Source organism: Octopus bimaculoides, chromosome 3, assembly GCF_046866305.1.
Source record: "Octopus bimaculoides isolate indiv1 chromosome 3, ASM4686630v1, whole genome shotgun sequence".
Lineage (NCBI taxonomy): Eukaryota > Metazoa > Mollusca > Cephalopoda > Octopoda > Octopodidae > Octopus > Octopus bimaculoides.
In genome coordinates, this window is record NC_142930.1 from 168,539,659 (window position 1) to 168,556,905 (window position 17,247).

The 17,247-nt window shown below is 37.8% G+C and overlaps 1 protein-coding gene across 2 annotated transcripts in view; it reads left to right on the forward strand.

The window, feature by feature from the left end:
- Window positions 1–10,767, forward strand: part of LOC106876115 (uncharacterized) — a 93,271-nt gene extending 82,504 nt beyond the window's left edge. For both annotated transcript variants that reach the window (XM_089350003.1, XM_089350004.1), the window contains exons 16-19: window positions 1,071–1,211; window positions 1,407–1,547; window positions 1,743–1,880; window positions 10,014–10,767. In XM_089350003.1, the coding sequence (XP_089206129.1) occupies window positions 1,071–1,211; window positions 1,407–1,547; window positions 1,743–1,855 (395 nt within the window). In that variant the 3' untranslated portion in view covers window positions 1,856–1,880; window positions 10,014–10,767. The remainder of the gene's footprint in view (window positions 1–1,070; window positions 1,212–1,406; window positions 1,548–1,742; window positions 1,881–10,013) is intronic.
- The last annotated feature ends 6,480 nt before the right edge of the window (window positions 10,768–17,247 follow it).

Genomic DNA, 17,247 nt, shown 5'->3' on the forward strand with positions numbered 1-17,247 from the left:
GTAGGAGATAGATGAGGAGGAGGTAGATGAGGAGGTGGTAGATGAGGAGGAGTTGGATGATGAGGAGGCGGAGGTAGATGAGTAGGAGGTAGATGAGGAGGGGGTAGATGAGGAGGAGGTAGATGAGGAGGAGGTAGATGAGGAGGAGGTAGATGAGGAGGAGGTAGACGAGGAGGAGGTACAGGTGGAGGAGGTAGAGGAGGAGGAGGTAGATGATGAGGAGGAGGAGGAGGAGGAGGAGGCGGAGGAGGAGGTAGATGAGGAGGAGATAGTGGAGGAGGGGGTAGATTAGGAGTAGGTAGTGGAGGAGGGGGTAGATTAGGAGTAGGTAGTGGAGGAGGGGTAGATGAGGAGGAGGAGGAGGAGGAGCAGGAGCAGGTAGTTGAGGGGGAGGTAAATGTGTAGGAGATAGATGAGGAGGAGGTAGATGAGTAGGAGTTAGATGAGGACGAGATAGATGAGGAGGAGGTAAATGAAGAGGGGTTGATAAGGAGGAAGTAGAAGAGGAGGGGTAGATGAGGGGGAGGTAGATGATGAGGAGGAAAAGGAGATGGAGGTAGATGAGGAGGGTTTCATGAAGAGGAGGTAGGTGAGGAGGAGGAGGAGGAGCAGGAGAAGGGGGAGTTAGATGAGGAGGAGGACTATTATGATGATGATGGCAAATAGTAACTAGTTTTCCTATACCTCAGTGTATGTTGTATTTTAGAAATGTGGACATATCGTAACATATAATGCTTTGTGTGATAATGAATTTGTCTCTGATTTCAATCTGAGGATTTCAGTCCAACATTGCTGACCGTATCATCAGTGTGAATACATATAAATTAATCTAGAGAATATGAGAATATTACCGATGTATATATGTATGTTATTGACCCATTTGATGAAGTTGCCAAAAATCACTTTCTTGTGGGTTAAATTTCTAATTAAAGAAAACAAGTTCTTGAAGTTTATAGTACAAATCTAAGGCAAAAGAGCATCTTGAACAAGTGTGATATCAACCGTGACTATTCTGCCCCCTACAGACTTTCTGTATTTTTGTTTTTCATTTTTCTTTTATTTCTATGAAGAGCCTGAATGTCGAGACCTAATTACCACGTGTAGACAGAAGGCTAAATATAATGGATGTACGCGCAATTTTCATTATATGTCGAATTTTTGCAAGAAAACATGCGGAAAATGCCCGGGAAGAAACATATATCAAAGGAAAAGTAAGTTAACCATTCGAACATATTTACTTAGTTGAATGTATGTGACGATGATGATGATGATACGATGATGATGAGGAGGAGGTAGATGCGGAGGCAAAAGATCATCTTGAACAAGTGTGATATCAACCGTGACTATTCTGCCCCCTACAGACTTTCTGTATTTTTGTTTTTCATTTTTCTTTTATTTCTATGAAGAACCTGAATGTCGAGACCTAATTACCACGTGTAGACAGAAGGCTAAATATAATGGATGTACGCGCAATTTTCATTATATGTCGAATTTTTGCAAGAAAACATGCGGAAAATGCCCGGGAAGAAACATATATCAAAGGAAAAGTAAGTTAACCATTCGAACATATTTACTTAGTTGAATGTATGTGACGATGATGATGATGATACGATGATGAGGAGGAGGAGGTAGATGAGGAGGCAAAAGATCATCTTGAACAAGTGTGATATCAACCGTGACTATTCTGCCCCCTACAGACTTTCTGTATTTTTGTTTTTCATTTTTCTTTTATTTCTATGAAGAGCCTGAATGTCGAGACCTGATGAATTGTAAATATATTCGTAGAGTTTATAAATGTAAAGCCCGGAAACATTTTGTATCGAAGAAATGCAGAAAAACGTGTGGATATTGCTAAGGAAGCAACAAGTTTTATAAGAAATGTAAGTTAACCATTCCTCTACATTCGTTAAAATATTTTGTAACATATTTATTCAACTGAATATATTTGATGATGGTGATGATGAAGATTAGGATGTTGATGATGATGAAGATTAGGATGTTGATGATGATGAAGATTAGGATGTTGATGATGATAACGATGATGATGATGATGTATTTTAGAAATAAGGACGTATCGTAATATAATGCATTGTGCGATAATGAATTTGCCACGGAGTTCAGTCCGAGGAGAAGAGAGTAATTATTTCGCCCTTTCTAGTTGCACTCGAAAATACTTCGTTCTATGTTCCACATCGACGTCTAAAGGTCGGGGACTGATGCGAACCTTTTAATCAAGAGGATCTGGATAGGAATGTGATGAAGTGACCCCTTCTTGAAGTGAAAGGAATCTGTGGAACTACAATATCGACCAATTGCAGAACGTGATCGACTGTAGTTACGATACAGATTAAAGTGAAACAAATTCGTTGCAATTTCATAGACTTGTGTGTAGCATATTAAGATTAAAGTTCCCTCGTTATTTGGATAAGCTTTTGTGTATAGTCTATAGGTGTGGTTTTGCATCCCAGTGTAAACATAAGTGCGGTTATCTACATGGAGGTTACATGTATAACTAGCAAGGGAAAAACTAGTGTTCACAGATGAAGTATTTCTTAGGCCTGCAAAGAAGTGTTTTTTTTCAGTTATGAGATGTTTATGTAGTCACCTTGGAAATGGGTCTCCGATGCATTTCGAACGAATGTGCAATATTTCGTCTTGCGTTGATGTGTTGAGACGAACTGGAACTCTGTTATGTCTAGTGACGGTGCTTCGATGTGACGGAAGGGCAACAGATTATGTTTTAGTTGCGAGTGAGCTCAGGCTTTCAAGGGATTTCCTTTATGTAAGTCTCCTCCTCAACCTTATATTACTGATTAATAAAGCAGATATTAAAATCCCATGGAATATATCTTTAAGGCGATTTAAAAGGCTTCGACATTAGCTTCTAAATTATTAAATTCCTCACGTTTGTGCTCAACGCAATATTATTCTCATTAAATATAATACATCTTGTCTACGGTTAATAAGGAAATATCAATTAGTAATAATGAGCTGAACATGAACGTAAACCGATTAATATAATGATGCCTGTAGAATTATTTAGTTTGAGACACAGACTCTCTTTCTCTCTGTCTCTCTGTCTCTCTGTCTCTCTCTCTCTCCCTCCCTCTCTCTCTCTCTCTCTCTCTCTCTATCTCTCTCTCTCTCTCTCTCTCTCTCTCTCTCTCTCTCTCTTTCTCTTTCTCTGATGGGTCTGAATTTTTGATATTCAGTATTACAGGTTAAATTCCTGTCTTGCACCACATTACAATAAGAAATATGAGCCAAACTGTTGACTTTTGAACTATAATTAGATGACAGATTAGAATGGTTTGCTAAACGGAAAGCGCGAGCGCATTTCACATTTAAAGAACCCAAACGAATTTAGTCAATGCGCTGTTCTGTGTGGTAAGTGGCTTGCTAACCAACCACATGGTTCTGGGTTCAGTCCCACTGCGTGCCACCTTGGGCGAGGGTCTTCTACTATAGCCTCGGGCTGACCAAAGCCTTGTGAGTGGATTTGGTAGATAGAAACTGAAAGAAGCCCGTCGTATATATATATGTGTGTGTGTGTGTGTGTGTGTGTGTGTGTGTGTGTGTGCGTGTGTTTGTGTTTCTGTGTTTGTTCCTCCACCATCGCTTGACAACCGATGCTGGTGTGTTTACGTCCCGGTAACTTAGCGGTTCGGCAAAAGTGAACGATAGAATAAGTACTGGGCTTACAAAGAATAAGACCTGGTGTCGATTTGCTCGAGTAAAGGCGCTGCTCCAGCATCGCCGCAGTCAAATGACTGAAACAAGTAAAAGAATAAAAGAATCTGATGAAAGAAAAATTGATTAAGCAACATTAACAATGATATAAAGAAAACTACCAACTTTAAGCGACAAATCTCAATAATTAATGAAACATAATCAATAAAAAATAACTGGTAACATTAATCCATGATCATATTGTAGAAGGTTATCCCTCTACCTCTAAAGTTTTCCTCACTGATGTTTTAGAATTCTTCAGTTTATCTAATAATATAGATGAAAACAAGATAAGGATTATCATGTCTGTTAGCTTTCTTGAGGATATTGTTCTCTATTATACTCTGTTTGCTCCACGATTATCTTCCCTTTTTACCTGTCCTTCGGTAGTCTCTAAAATACTGTGCATTAAGGATTTTGTAAATGAAAACTGTAAGAAGCTTTGCCAAAATTGTAAGGAAAAGGTTTGTTTCTCGTATGTTGTTTATCACAATATTATTTTCTTAATGAAATAATGTAATTGATTCATTATTCTTGTGATTGCTTAAGGGAATAATGATCATCACTTGCTGCTTCTATGGTGAAGAGAAATTAGTTATGTCAATATTGTGTTTATAATAACACAACGCATTAAGCACATCAATAACTCAGCCTCTAGGCCCTTGTATAAAGGTAATATCTTTTCTGTCATATATAGGCCACTGGGGTATGGGGCATCGTTCTTTTGTCTCTTGTAAGTTCATGAACTTCCTTCACCATCTGGATCATCTTAATATCTTTTGCCACAAGCGCAAGTCAGACGAGAACTATCTGCCTGTTGTTATTTAACAGTGACTGTAGAGTGATCTATACGTTGGTTTCCTTGTGGTAGCCAGATTGCTACTATATGTGTTAATAGTTGTTTTATGAATTGCCACACCAGATAACAGATAGAACATGAGCGTTTATTCCTACAACAATAAATCAAATGAAATGAATTCAGCGGCAATGGGGCGAGAAAGTATATCGTTTTTAGCTGTTGTACTTTATTAATCAATGGAAGTAGGAAAGGTGATGCCTAGGTCAGTAGTTCTAAACCAGGGTCCATATGACCCTTCTGGGTCCATGTGGCCCTTCGGGTTCCACGTAAGATTTTGTGCAATAAATTGCTCATACTTCACATCACCCAAATACTTTAATTTTTATATACATTTCCTAATAATATTTACTTATAAAAGCAAGGATTTTTTTATACACATGGAAGAGGGGTCTAGTTGAGTAGATTAGGAATTAAAGGGGTCCGCAAGGAAAGTTCGTTGAAAATCACTGATCTAGACGAATGCTCAAGGTTTGTAATGAAAACTTATAAAATCGTTGTGAGTGCAGTGTGGGGAATGACAAGAACGGAAGCATGAAGCGCTGATTCGAGGAACGAACACACAGACACAAAGACACAGCGAAAGACCACGCACAAGGAGAGAGGTGATTTGATAATGAACACACAGACACAATAGTAGCAGTGAAAGAAAGGCTGCAGATAGACATATACAGTAACAACAGGGAGAAAACGACTGATGAAGATGAAGGATAGAGAGAAGGAGTGAAGTGTGTTGGGTAGTGGAGTGAGGAGGAAAATAAGAGAAATTTGAGGTGGAGACTGAAAAGGTAGGTTAAGAAAGGTCGAGACTGAATCGTTATTCTGAGTTGTGTTTGTCTGCCTATCACAGAGGTGTTGATATATAACACAGAGGGAAAGGCGGTCAGGCAAAGGGCCAAATGAATGGGAGTGGAGGGCAACATGTTTTGAGGGTTTCGGAAATGTTTGAGGAAGTGGTAGGCCAAAAGGGATTCATTTTGGTCGGTTTCTTTTTGTAGAGATGCTATTTTGCACAACAAATAATGTTCGAAGAAGTAATATATATGTAAGTTATAAACATTAGACATGGAAAACGATGTCAGTTTGTGGCGCTGGAATTGAAGTAACTAATACAGACGTGATTGTAGAAGGTTGCAAATGTGCCAAATTATGGGTGATTAGAGAACTCCTGGCCTGAAAGTCATGTCTGTCTCTGGTAGTATTTGAGAAAATGAGTCACCTGCTGGAAAGATTGTCAAAGACGAAAGCTGCGGTCTCATAGTCGCTCACTAAAGTGACAAATGAGAGGGAAAAGAATTTATGCAAAAATGGTAAGAATATATTAGAGATAAGGTGAAATGGCACACGTAATGTAGCCTCGAATACAGGGTGGAAGTGACATCATGAGTAGAAGATATGGCTCATTTTTTTGTGGTAGGTTAGAAGGAATTGTGAGACGGGTTAGTATAGTTGAGATTTGTAAGGGTAGAAAGGAAAGACAATAGAGCAGGACTGGAGTTCAATTGAAATAAATAGAAATAGAAACGTCTAGAATTTGATGGAAGGGTCAACAGATGTATAGAATAGCTTTGTTGACATTGGGAATATCTCCCAAGAATATCATTCCATACTGCGAAAATGACCCACCATAAAATGCAGAGGTTAGAAATCCATCAATCATATTTTCAGATTAGATCCGGAACCCTCCGTTATTATAAACGCTAGAAACTCTGCTATCGGTCCTTCCACCTTCACATCCTGAGTACCCAGCAAAGTTTTGACCGAACCATACACATATAAACACATATGCACCCAAGTATAGGGTATTTGGGAACCCCTCCTTATCCTTTCACATATCAAACCTGTACGCATACCAACCCGTTCAAACCCATTCAAGCACTTATTCACACGCACACACACATTAACCCACGAGACTCCCGCTGTATCAAAACACAGGTTTTTAGGGGGTGGGAAGTCAAGAGACCCATCTCTTCATAAAGGGACATGCAAAAACAGACTGAGAGCACTCTACTGGCAACACAAGACCAAACTTTGGCCATGAAATGGAGGTTCAACCTTAGGAATGAGCAAGTGTCTCCATCGATCTGCATCTGTAATAGAATAGACGAAAACATTGCCTATATCGGGAACAGTTACCCTAGACTTGCCCAAACCCACTACATGTTGTGGCGACATTATCAAGTAGCGATAGTGCTACATTGGAAACTGTGCAAAAAGTGAGGGTTAGAGAGAGGCAAGACGTGGTATGAGGACAAACAACAGAGAGTAGCAGAGTCGGAGACTAGCAACATCCTCTGGGACTTTCCAATCCAAATAGATCAGGTACTAGAGCTTAATAGATGCGTGTGTTATATAGTTGGCGTTGCGTTCCCCTTTGACCTACGAATAGGAAGGCGATAAGATAGATATATACAATCCTCTTATGCACGAAATAGCCTGGCTATGTAAAATGAAGAAGGTGAAGATAGTGCTAATTATTTTTGAGTTCTGGAGCCCAGTATCAGAAGGCATCAAGGGGAGTATAAAGGAAATTCAAATAGAGTGCCCAGTAGAACAGTTACAAAAAGTTTGCCTACTTGGTACACAACCAGAATAATCAGGAAAGTATTAGATAACTGACAGAAAAAACGAGTAGTATAATATCGTAGGCTACGGCTGTACGACTCCAGGAATTCCAACAAAAGCTGGGATAAAAAGATTAAATAACGTAATAATTTCAAAATGTCTGCACAAGACCAGCAATTGTGAGAGAGGGTGCTGATCGATTGCATCGATACCAGCACTCAACTGTTACATATTCTATTGACCCCGAAATGGGTGAAAAGCAAAATCAACCTTTGTGGAAATTTAACTCAAAATATAAAACGAACGAAATGCTGCTAACCTTCTGCCGGGCGTGCGAACGAGTCTGGCAGCTCGTTTGCCATAGTAGTAGTAGTAGTAGTAGTAGTAGTAGTAGTAGTAGTAGTAGTAGTAGTAGTAGTAGCAGCAGTAGTAGTGATTTATTTTGCTTGCCCCCAGGGTGAGTGAAATCGAATAATAAAAATAATAATAAACGTTTCAAATTTTGGTACAAGGCCACCAACAATTTCTAATGGAGGTCTAAATCGATTAGAACAACCCCAAAACCTGATTGGTACGTATTTTATCCAGCCCTAAAGAATGAAAGGAAAAACCAACTTCGGTTGCACAAGGCCAGCAAATTTGATGAAAAGGGGAGGGGGTAAAACCATTCTAAACCAATAAGAAGAGTCTTTTATTACCTAACCATATGTAAAATTTGAAGGAATTTCAAAAATTTGAATTATTCTGTTTGTCATGCAATTTCGGAATCAAAGATAATTCTTAAACCAAACTCAACTTTGTTTTAGCACTCTAACAAGCCTCGCACTTATTTATTCTTTCTGCTATAGGTACAAGGCCTGAAATTTGTGGGGAGGGGACTAGTAGATTAGATCGATCCCTAGTAAGCAACTAGTACTCAATTCATCGTCCCCGAAAGGATGAAAGGTAAAGTTGACCTCGGCGGAATTTGAACTCAGAACATAGCGACGAGCGAAATACAGCTCAGCATCTCGCCCAGCCTCCTAACCACTCTGCCAGCTCGACGCCTTCTTTGCATTTAGCAAGCCACGCGGAATTTCGTTATGCAAGCAAAATATACTATAGAGGATATTAAACGATTTTATAGGCAGACACCCCATTCTACTGCGTTAGCATTGCACTTTTACACTACTTGTTAAGGCTGTCTCTATAGGAATTCTAGCCAGCACTGATGTTTGTTAAAACGTTTCGTATACGAGAGCTCAGGCGTAAACAAACAATGAGATCGAAGATGAAAAAAGGGTAATGGGAGCATGACATATTTCGTGGGGTTATTGCCCCTTCATCCCTTTAAACCCTTTCATCCTCCTCGAACACATTGCTTACATAGCCACTATATACAGTGGTGTAACGCTATTGGATATACAAATTTTACATATTACTTTTATTGTTATATTCCTTAGTTCACATTTTCCTAAGACCTAAATGTGCTGTAGAGTAGCCTGAAATCTGCACCACAGTTCAATGGGTCAAAGTAACATCAAAACATTTCCGAGAATAGACTGACACCAAATACGTGAGATGTAGCCTTCCAGGGGGACTGAGTCTATAAGCTAGAAAGCCAGACGGAGAGAAGCCCTGAAAGCCAGGCGGAGATCGCATTTATAACTCTGTGTGTGTCTGTGTGTGTGTGTGTGTGCGCGCGTGCGTGTGCATGCAAACATGTATGTGAATATATGAACGTGTGTGTGCATATAAACGTGCGTATGTCAACATGTGTGTATATGTTAATGTATATGTGTATGTCAACGTGTGTTTGTGTATGTAAAAGGCAATTCCCAAAATGTAAACTTCACAAAATCGCCATAATGAAGTTACAAAAAGGGTTTTTCTCGTGATTCTACGAGGTGTTATTTTCTGAAATAAGACTACAGTTATCCATAAATATTGTATTTCTAGAAAATATATATTTAACTCGCAGTCAGCACTGTCATATCTATAAAAAAATCTGGCAAATGTCGAATACTTCCTTCTTTGCGTCGTAAGAGAAGTTGCGGCCACTGTTAAGTCTAATGAAGAATATATTACCTATAAGCATTTTTTTGCACACAATTGTTTCTATTAAAATTTTAACTTATATCCAAATTATTACTAAACACAGTGGTTAGATAGGTTATTAAATGAAGAGAAATAAATGGATCTACCATTGAAAGATGTGTATTACGAAGCGTTTAAAATTTTCCATTGTCATTAGTATCAACGTTGCTTTCACAGAATTTGCCAAAGGAGAGAATCATCTGATATGTAATGTTGGAGAACAAGTATCAGGCAAATGTGGTTGTAAGGAAATTGAAATGATTGTCAATGAAGAGGAAGAAATAAACGAATGATCGATGGAAGTCACTACCAGCTGCTTCTGAAGACATTGAGATTAGTCGATCGTTCGGATATTGCTTGTGGAGGGGCGAAACTGGAATATTTTGTAGAACATTTACAAGCATTTACCTCAGTTAAGGGAGAGAGAGAGTAGAGAGAGAGAGAGAGGGGGAATAAGAGAGAAATACAGCAAGTGAGACGGGTGGTGTGTTTGGAGCTCCCAGTTTTATTGTAAATTAAAACACAGTTTTTCAATCTGTCGCATTGTTTCGTTGAAACATCAGCAGCCTTTTACACTTGGAAACAGTATTTAACTGTCTAAAATGTGTGTAAATTGAGGTTAAAGCTTAGAAACGAGTAACAGAATGAAGAAAACAGAAATGGATTCTGTAGACGGACTACAGATGTTCATCTCTTGTTTACAACCTGGCGAAACATATTCCCTAGTTTTCTCATTTACTTATGGATAGATAATTTCACATTCATCTATATCTTGTTTTCTTTTCAGAATAGAAAGAGGGTCTGAAAAAGAAAGAAAAGAAACCTGGATATTTTATTATATAAAAACCTTTACATTTAAGAGCGGATATATGATCTGAATTATAACAGCAACGAACTAATTTTTATAGAAGTGTTAAACAGAATTTCATTTATATTCCTATTTTCAAACACTGAAATATTATATTTCACCGATTGAATCTTACGAAAAAAGAGCCGGAGCTCTATGAAATCAAACTTGTGGTCTGTCGTGTTTATTGGAGTCTAATGAGAGATGAAATGTGCGAATCTGCTACGAATGTCCTATAAAACTCCAGGGTCAGAAATGTTGCTTACACTGCTTCAATACAGTAATGGTTTAGGAAAATAAAACACAAATCTGCGCTGATGAGGACTGATGCCGCCAACCGAAGAGACCAATGGTTCGTGTCTTGGCAATACTGTCTTAGCAAGAATTAAAATAACACAAATACATATAATTGTTTAACAGAACAGCAAGAACTCATGCAATGATAACAAGAACAACATAAAGATAAGTTTGTTATGATATCAGAATAAACAGCAGTTCTGCCTACATTATCTTTCTCAATAACAACAGCAACAACATAAGTGACAATAAATGTAAAATGATGTTAACAAGAGAGTAAATATGGCACTGTTCTATGTGAATTTCTAAGCAGTTACTGGCCATTTATTTGTAGTCAACGAAATAAAATTGTCAAATGGTTGATGTTTGAACTTAATAAATTTTAATTAATTCTTGATACACAGATTTTGTTCATTTTTTCAAAGTGTTAATTTTTGTGCAATATTTTCTAATTCGTAAAGATTTTTAATGCAAAGAAATGAATCATGTAACACTTGGTTTTATTCTGGAAGCGTAACAAAACTTTGAATAAAATGGCATGAACTTTTGGAAAATCCTCATCAGATAAAAACAATATTTATTTCTTTATTGTCCACAGGGTGCTAAACAAGGACAGACAAAGGGATTAAGTCGATTACATCGACCCCAGTGCGTAACTGGTACTTATTTAATCGACCTCGAAAGGATGAAAGGCTAATTCAACCTCAGCGAAATTTGATCTCGGAACGTAACGGCAGACGAAATACCGTTAACCCTTTCGTCCGGCGTGCTAACGTTTCTGCCAGCTCACAACAAGGAAGCGATTTGTTGGGGAAAAGGAAACGAAAAATGGAAAGAGGATCACCCAATATGGTTTCCTGTTAAATGAACCAATATATTCCTGGATCTGCAGTCAAGTCTGAAATATAAGCTGGGTAGCGACATTTTCCTAAGGCAAGATCAGATTAGGAATAAATATAAATGAAGGCTAACGTTTTCAAGTCGAAAATAGAGACAATTATTACGGCTTGAGCTTTCCATCGTTGCTTTTATCAGTGTTCGTAGGCTGTCAAATGGCACTAATGCATACGACTCTGCAAAGTAGTAGTAGTAGTAGTAGTAGTAGTAGTAGTAGTAGTAGTAGTAGTAGTAGTAGTAGTAGTGTTTTATTCTTCTCTTGCTTTTGTCATTCGACCGCGGCCATTATGGAGTACCGCCTTTAGTCGAACAAATCGACACCAGGACCTATTCTTTGTAAGCCTAGTGCTTACTCTATCAGTCTCTTTTGCCGATCCGCTAATTTACGGGGTCGTAAACACAGCAACATTGGTTGTAAAGCGATGGTCGTGAGGCAACAAACACAGACACATATACATATTCTTATATACGACGCGCTTCTTTTCAGTTTCCATCTACCAAATCCATTCACAAGGCTGTGGTTGGCCCGAGGCTAGAGTAGAAAGCACCTGGACAAGTATCACGCAGTGGGACTGAACCCGAAACCAATATGGCTGGGAAGCAAGCTTCTTACCACACAGCCACACCTGCACCTCGTCGTAGTCATAAAGACAAGAAAGTGCCAAATAATTGACTTCACACTCCCAAATGATGAGAAAGTCGATTTGATGAGTATAGAGAAAATAGCAAAGTACCAGACCTTAGATATTGATTTACGGATGCTACGGAAAGTATGGGTAAAAAAATATAGAGTATTTATAGGTGCATTAGCAATTAATTCTAAAGATTTGAACAGAAGAAATGGGCATAAAACCTACTTCAGTGTAGCTGCAGAAAACAGAGTTATTAGGGAGATTTTGGAAACTTAGCAGGGTTCTTGGCACCTAAGTTTACGTGATGTAGCCTGATATTGAGAATATTTCTATTCGAACAATTTAATCTGCTTAGTGTATATGAAATAATAGCAATAAAAACAACAACAACAGTAACAATAATAATAATAATAATTTATTTCTTTATTGCCCACAAGGGGCTAAACATAGAGGGGACAAACAATGACAAAGGGATTAAGTCGATTACATCGATCCCAGTGCGTAACTGGTACTTAATTAATCGACCCCGAAAGGATGAAAGGCAAAGTCGACCTGGGCGGAATTTAAACTCAGAACGTAACGGCAGACGAAATACCGCTAAGCATTTCGCCCGGTGTGCTAACGTTTCTGCCGAGAAAAACGTCGAGAGATATGACAGGTTAGCTTGAGAAGTTAAGTATTTGTGATCGATGAAAAAGGTAGCAGTAGTACCAATAATTGTCGCAGCTCTGGGAACAGTGAGCAAAAATCTCGAGAAGTACGTGGAACAAATAAGGGCTGCAGTAAGGTTGGAACACTTGCAGAAAACAACACTGCTTGGAACCGTTCGAATGCTCCGAATGGTGCCCTAAAAATAAGAGGTGTTACCTTAGTTCACTGGTAGGGAGGGAACAGCTGACATTGTAGTACATCTCCAGCGTTGGAAGCTGTACATAGGCAATAATAATAATAACAATAATAATAATAATAATAATAATGATAATAATAATAATAATAATAATAATAATAACAATAATAATAATAATAATAATAATAATAATAATAATAATAATAATAATAATAATAACATCCTTAACTGGACACTAAACGAACTATGTAAAATAGACAGGAAAACAAGAAAAATGACAGGATATAGGATGCACCACCCAAAATCTGACATAGAAAGGCTATATATACAACGCACAGAAGGTGGCATGGGTCTTATACAGCTAGAAAACTATTATAAAATAACCACTATAGGACTGCAAAAATACCTACTCCAGAAGCAAGGGAAACTAATACAAATAGCCACAAAACACGAGAAAAACAAAAAACTGTTTTCAGTATTTAAGGAAGCTGACAAATACAAACAAGAAATCAATCTACCTAACAAATACGAAGAAGAAGAAGAAGAAACAACAAAAGCTATAAAACAAATGAAATCCAAACTAAAACTAGAACAGCAACGGACCATGATAAAACGATGGCAAGAAAAGCCCCTACATGGTAAATACTGGGCTAAACTAAATGCGACAGAAATAGACAGAGAAAAATCCCAGCAATGGCTGAGAAGCTCAGGACTCAAAGCAGAGACTGAAGGATTTTTAATTGCTGCACAAGACCAAAGCCTCCCCACCAGAAATTACCAAAAACACATAATGAAAAGAAATATAACAAGTAACTGTAGAATATGTGGAGATCGACAAGAAACAATAAATCATATTATCTCTGGCTGCCCAGTCCTGGCTAAGAAGGAATATATCCACAGACACGACAGAGCTGGGACCTATATACACTGGAAGCTATTCCAACATTATGGAATAACAACAGAAAAAAGATGGTATAAACACACGCCAGAAAAGGTCACAGAAACGAGAAAGCAACCATACTCTGGGATATGCCAATACACACAGATAGAGAAATTAAGACCAGATATAGTTGTCAAAGATCATGAAGAAAAAAAATGCTTTCTAATTGATGTATCAATACCAGCAGATGACAACGTTTCTCTAAAAGAAATGGAAAAACTTTCAAAATACAAAGACCTGGAAATAGAGATAACTCGAATGTGGAATCTAAAAACAGAAACAATTCCTATCATAGTAGGTGCCTTAGGTATAATAAAAAAATATTCAGACAAATACATAACAAAAATAGCAGGACTTACAAATATATATAACATACAGAAAATTGCACTACTGGGTACTGCACACATCCTACGCAAAACACTTTCAATACAGTAAACATAAGAGCACCACAGCAAACCACAGCACATACCCAAGGCGCACAGAGCTGCGCTCGGTAGTGAAGTGAAAGCACGTTATAAAAATAAAACTACTGAACAATAATAATAATAATAATAATAATAATAATAATAATAATAATAATAATAATAATGATAAAATGCCCTGATGCAGTACCAGGCAGTGGTTCTCATGGCTTCTCATCTTAACTGATTGGAAGTGTTATAATGTACATTGTTTTGTCTTGGTAGAAAAGATGTGCTACAGCAAATATTCTGCTCAATACCGCAGACTTGCTTGTTAGTCGTTTGATCTTAACCAGTTGAGCATATCCCTTAGCAACCCAAGATCAAGCGATAAGAACAAACTTGATAAATAATATATATAGAGAGAGAATGCGTCATAAATATGCGGCGCTTGTCGAACTTGGGACTAGACAGTGGCAAACATTGTGGAAGAATGCCGCAAGGTGGCACAGGAAGGATATAAGAAATGGAGGCACAACCATGTTGAAAAGTTATACATCGGAAAGTGTGCCAGAGATGGGAATATGAAGCTGGAAATACATGGTAAAATCATCGAATCGGAGAAATGTAAGATTTTGTGAGACTTTCCTATTTAAATGGGCAAAACATTAGAAAACAATAGACCAGGAATTACAACCACAGATAAGGAAAAGCGAAGCTGCTTACTTATCGGTCCATCATGTTCGTTTGATTCCAGGATCGTAAAAAGAAGGAAGAAAATCAAAATAATACAATCCTCAAAAGTTTGCAATAGGAAGAATTTGGAGCATGTGAACAGTAAAGGTCGTGCCTGTAATAATTGGTGCGTCGAGAGCAGTAAACCAAAATATAGACAAATGGCTGAAAGAGATTGAAATAGAACGACTGCTAGAGATCCTCCAGAAAGTTGGCCTCTTAGGGACAGCAAGGATTATCAGGAGGGTTCTAAGAACTTGAAAGACTAATGAAAACTAATGGATACCAAATGTTACGGGTAGTAACCCGCTACCTAAATAAATCCTACCAGGAATAAGACCAAATCTGAGCCATACCAAAATAATAATCAAACAAGAACACAAATTTGTTATTAATTACAATTCTTTATTAATTGTAGTGTTGCGTGAAGCTATAAAAACAAGACAATTTAATAAATAATTATCAGTAAATAAACTCCTGTCAGAAACAAAAAAAGCATCAACTGTATCACTTTATTTTAATCATTACCACAGTACTGCATCACTGTATTTTAGCAGGTGATCGAGTCGTCCATTTGATACAACTGACAGATCGTTGATTTTCATTCTGTTAGTGAAATAAGAGATCGATTAAGAAGTGATGTAAAAACCACAATCGCAAAGAATCTACAAAAAGAAATTATATTTTCATTAAAGAAATGAACAATATTAAACACAATATTACACTCTAATCAATAGTTTGTCCTTTTTCTCACTGTGAGTGTGGATCACATTAGGTTGAGGTTTATGGTACTGGGTAGGTGTTCTCAAAATGTTTGAGTAAACTGTATGAGATGGGTATATCTATAATCTAAGAATTCAGACATTCTTGGTCACAGACAGCTGAGACGAGGAATGACTCAGTGAGGAAGTGCAAGATCGTACACGTTTGAATAACAGTGTAAATGCTGATGCTATATTTGTTAAAGGTTGTCTTTGAAACGGCCAATAAATCACAGCTTTCAAAAGCCATTAGCTACAAATACCTAGCAACTCCTCCATTGCTGATGGCCATATGTAAATTACTTGATGTTCGGCCTGCATATATATTCCTACAAAGGTAGTGAGAACATCGTTTTTGAATTATGAGCCGAGATTTAGGACCAAATTAAGGGTTCCTATTTTAAGAGAACCTGTTTTTCTTGTCGTTTAGTCGTCGGTCAATCCAGACTAGCCAGCCTTGTGATCAAATATGCCTTAACCATCCCCACTGTATATCTAAGAAACTAGTTGATAATTATCGAGAACTCGGTTACTCTTTCTAGAAGATCGAACGACAGCAAACAGGCTTCATTGTTGAACTATAAAGACAATATGTAATTTCATGAGGAAAGTTTCACTGCTACTCTGATTATATCGAGTTACTATTTGGAGGTTTGGTGGTTCGCAGTAGAGAAGAATTAGTCCCGGCCTTCTATTTCGCTTAAATAAATGACCTCCAACACTTAGAAATCTAGGGGACGTCATCCTTGGGTTAGAGTCTTCACTCAATCTGCTCTAAGACCAGGCTAAGGTTGCTAAACTGGACAATTGAATACGTTCACCACTGGAAAATACATCTTCGATTCCGGGGCGTATGGTTCCGACTTCAAAGCCATTGCGCGGCAGTACGTTTGGCAAATGTCATCTGGTAAAACGTTGGAGTGACCGATGTAAATTTATTAAAGATTAACATGGTAGAAGATTGTATGATATACACAAACATATGCGAGCACACACACACACGCACAAGCACACACATACACACGTATACACACAAACGCATATTTCTGTATATATATATATATATATATATATATATATATATATATATATATATATATATATATATATATATATATATACATACATACATACATATATATGTGTATATGTGTGTGTGCGTGTGTGCATGTGTGTGTCTGTGTATATACAGATTCTTATATTTCGGGACGGTCATTTTTTTGCCAAATAAACACACGCACTGTACGTTTGTTCTTCACACGTTTATTATTGCTTTTAATCTAACAAATGACCATTCTCCTGTAATCTTTCATCACTCATCTGTGACCTCCTCAGCAACACTTTCCCTCTTCGTGCTTACACTTTCTCTGCTTAGTCCATTCTGTTCTTCTATGATGTGTATCATTATATGCACACGCGTCTGCATCTCTGCGTGTATGTGTATGTGTGTTTGTGTGTGTATACCTGGGCGTACGCGTGTATATGTTGCGCATGTATGTTTACGTGTGTGTATATGGGTTTGTGTTCTTTATATTGTTGTTATCGTTATCGCCGTTGGTCTTTATGGTACTTTGCCCCACCCTCCCCTACATTTTCTCTTCTGTTACTGCTGCTGTTGTTGTTCTTCTTGACCCTTGCTTTTGATATTGTTCTTTTATCTTTCT